The sequence below is a fragment of the Galeopterus variegatus genome, unplaced genomic scaffold, assembly GCF_000696425.1.
Source record: "Galeopterus variegatus unplaced genomic scaffold, G_variegatus-3.0.2 Scaffold2301, whole genome shotgun sequence".
NCBI lineage: Eukaryota > Metazoa > Chordata > Mammalia > Dermoptera > Cynocephalidae > Galeopterus > Galeopterus variegatus.
The window spans coordinates 20811-24041 of NW_007728412.1; the positions used below are offsets into that span (position 1 = coordinate 20811).

Here is a 3231-nt window from a genome sequence, read left to right on the forward strand (position 1 = left end):
TTTTTTTTTTTTTTTTTTTTTTTTTTTTTTATCTTTTGTCTTTTTTCCGTGTCCGGCAACAGATCGCAACCCTCAGTGTTGCCCCCGTACCGGACCGGGGACCGGCAACGGGATCGCAAGCCTCGGCGTTGCTCCCACGCCTCGCTCAGCCAGTGAGCGGGAGCCGGTCTGTATGTGGGATCTGAACCCTCGGACGGGAGCGCCGCCGCGCTTCCCAAGCAGCGCACTATCCAGTGCGCCACCGGGCCGGCCCTAACTGAGTAATTTTTATAGCTGTCTAACTTTATTAAAAAATGTTATAAGCATTCTTTTTTTTTTCTTAATTTCAGCATGGATAGTGATGGGTCAATGACAGTAGACTGGGATGAATGGAGTGACTACTTTTTACTTCACCCTGCTAGAAATATTGATGAAATTATTTATTTCTGGAAGCGTTCTACTGTAAGTTTACTTTGTATTTCACTCTAAATGTCATAGCTGTTATTATGATTACATAATCTCTACAATACTTGTAGCCTCAATGGCTAAAGTTACAGTATTCCCTCCTAATAATGTTCTACTGATTTAGCAAGGGGTGTTAGCATTATATGTGCAAACATAGGAACCACTATTTATTTATTTTCTAAAACCTAGAACCCACCTGCTGATAGGGCCTACAGTACTTTGTGTTAAGAATTACTATGATATAGTTAGACAGCCCTAGAGCAAGGAAAAATAATATGAGGGTACCACAAAAAGTTCAAGGAACTATTTGTATTAGTTTTCAATTCTTTTTCTCCATGAAATTTTTGAAGTACCCTAATATATTTTTCTGTCTTCACAGATATGATGTACCTGATTCGGTCTTTTATCATAGGAAATGTAAAATCAAATATTAGGATTTCAAAATTTTAGAGTTAGAAGCATCAAATATATAGTCTACTTGCTTATTTTATACACATAAAAGTGCTTGACTTGGAGTTGTAGGGAACGAAGGAGTACTTGTAATTGAAGATTTTTTAGATCTCTGGTGTGGATTGTTAAGTTAATCATTTGTTTGTAGCATACTGTTCTCATCAGCACTCATGAATTTTTTTCCTCCTCTCCACAGACAATACGAGGGGTTTTCAAAAAGTTCATGGAAAACGTGTATTATGAAAAAGCTTGCATGGATTGCAAAAATTTTTTGCACCAAAATAAACTTATACTAACTTGTTATAAGATGTGTGAGCAAGACCTAGTTTGAGGCACTAAGAAGGATAAGAAATCGGTTTGAAAAGACCCCCTATCAGAGTAACAGGAATTCTGCTAAAATGGAAGAACAAACGTCAAATTTATGGGGAAGCTTGGTTGAAGTGTGGTGAAATTATTCATGCTTTATGAAGTTTATGGGGACAGTGTCCCAAAGATATCAGTTTACAAATGAATAACTCATTTAAAAAATATTTATTTATTATTATTATTACTTTTTTAACATTCTAATATGTTGTGGAGCAGTGAGAGGGGAAGGAGGGAGGAAGGAGGCAGTAGGGAAATGGAGGTGGGTGTGGGGTGGCAGGGCTGGCCCATGGTCAGCTCCTTTGCTGGCCTGATTGAGGAGGGCAAAGGGGTTTGTCTGAGGCCCACAGGGGGCCCTCCAGCTCTGGCTCGGGAGCACAGTGGGGGTTTTGGCCGTAGCTCAGTCATTGCCAGGCTTGATGCAGATGTCAGGGCGGGTGGGGGGGGCAGTGCATGGCTGAGGCCGTCAGGTCCCCCTCACCCCACCTTGGGAGCCTGGGGTCTTCCAGTACTTCTGTGTTTTGTAGGTGTTCTTTGGCAGTGTCAGACCTCTACTGGTTAATATTAGAACTTTGTCTCTGATCTATGGGTATTTTGTTTTCTCTTTCAGTTGTGTTCAATCATTTGCTATTCCCATCACTTAAATTCTGCACTGGAACTAATTTGTTGTTCTTTGCTTACTTCTAAAATGGGGGAACATCCTATGGGGACCAGTACTTGAGCCCTGTTATTGAGCTAAATTGTTGCTTTGCTGTTGATTCTCTGGGGAAGGCTTTTCTTTTTGTGCAGCTCAGGTTTAATTGTTAACCTTTTAAGCACTTCTGGGTCTTGTGAGGTCCAGTACACCTGGGTTGTGTGGAAACTCTGGTCTGGGCCTGACTCTTTTCAGCAAACTGCAGCCCCTGCAGTTCTATATTCCTGACCAGTCCCCACTGAGTGGTCCTGTGCTGATTGGAGGGCAGATCAGCTGTCCATGCTGTGCCCCAGTGTCCCTCCAGGGGGCCAGTCTCCCCCATCTCCTGCACTCCAAATACTTCCCATTGAGTGGGCCATGTGCTGGTCCCTTGTGATAACTGACAAACCTTTGAGTGGCTCCTTTTTTCAGTTGTCTGTGACCCCTCATTACTCTGTGGGTCTACAGAAACCCTGTCAGTGGTCTTGCTGTCCTGGGGGCCACCAAGGCCCTCCTCTCCCCTGCAGTCTCCAAGCAACTTCATACAAAGGGCACAGCTACATTTTTTGCCAGCTCTTGCTCTGTGTGCTCACCAGGGCCAGCCTTGAAATGGCCGGGGCTCGAAACAGTCCAAGTGGTCCCTTCTTTCTCTTATTACAGCTTCTCCCACTTTCATGAACTCCGTAGGTCTCTCCTCCTCTTCCCCTGAGCTCTAGTGGCTCCTGCTTGGCAGTCTTTGCTTTTTAATAGTTGTAAATTGGTTGATTGTGGGAGTCTATATCCCTAGACTGGGGACCATCTTTTTGCCATCTTGATTCAATAACTCATTTTGAGGAAGGATGAGACCATGTTGAATATGAAGCCTGGAAAGCAGACAGTGTACATTAATTTGTAAAGAAAAAATTCTTCTTGTTAATGCTGTAATTGAAGAGGACCAATGATTAACAGCAGAAACAATGGTCAACACTGTAGACATCTAAATTGTTTAGTATACCCAATTCTGACTGAAAAATTGAAATTGATCAAACTTTCTTTTTTTTTTTTTTTTTTTCCTTTTTTTCTTTTTTCGTGTCCGGCAACGGATCGCAACCCTCAGTGTCGCGCCCGTACTGGACCAGGACCGGCCACGGGATCGGAACCCTCGGTGTTGCTCCCGCACCTCGCTCAGCCAGTGAGCAGCCGGTCTGTATGTGGGATCCGAACCCTCAGCGGGAGCGCCGCCACACTCCCAAGCGGCGCACTGTAGCAGTGCGCCACCGGGCCGGCCAAAATCGATCAAACTTTCACTTGTGGGTACCAAA

The 3231-nt window shown here is 43.9% G+C and overlaps 1 protein-coding gene across 1 annotated transcript in view; it reads left to right on the forward strand.

Annotated features, from left to right (window-relative positions):
* The window catches only part of LOC103597392 (calcium-binding mitochondrial carrier protein SCaMC-1-like), a 55703-nt gene that overhangs the window by 19815 nt on the left and 32657 nt on the right, over positions 1 to 3231 (forward strand). Inside the window, exon 4 of the mRNA XM_008581221.1 lies at positions 330 to 441. Coding sequence (XP_008579443.1) covers positions 330 to 441 — 112 coding nt within the window. The remainder of the gene's footprint in view (positions 1 to 329; positions 442 to 3231) is intronic.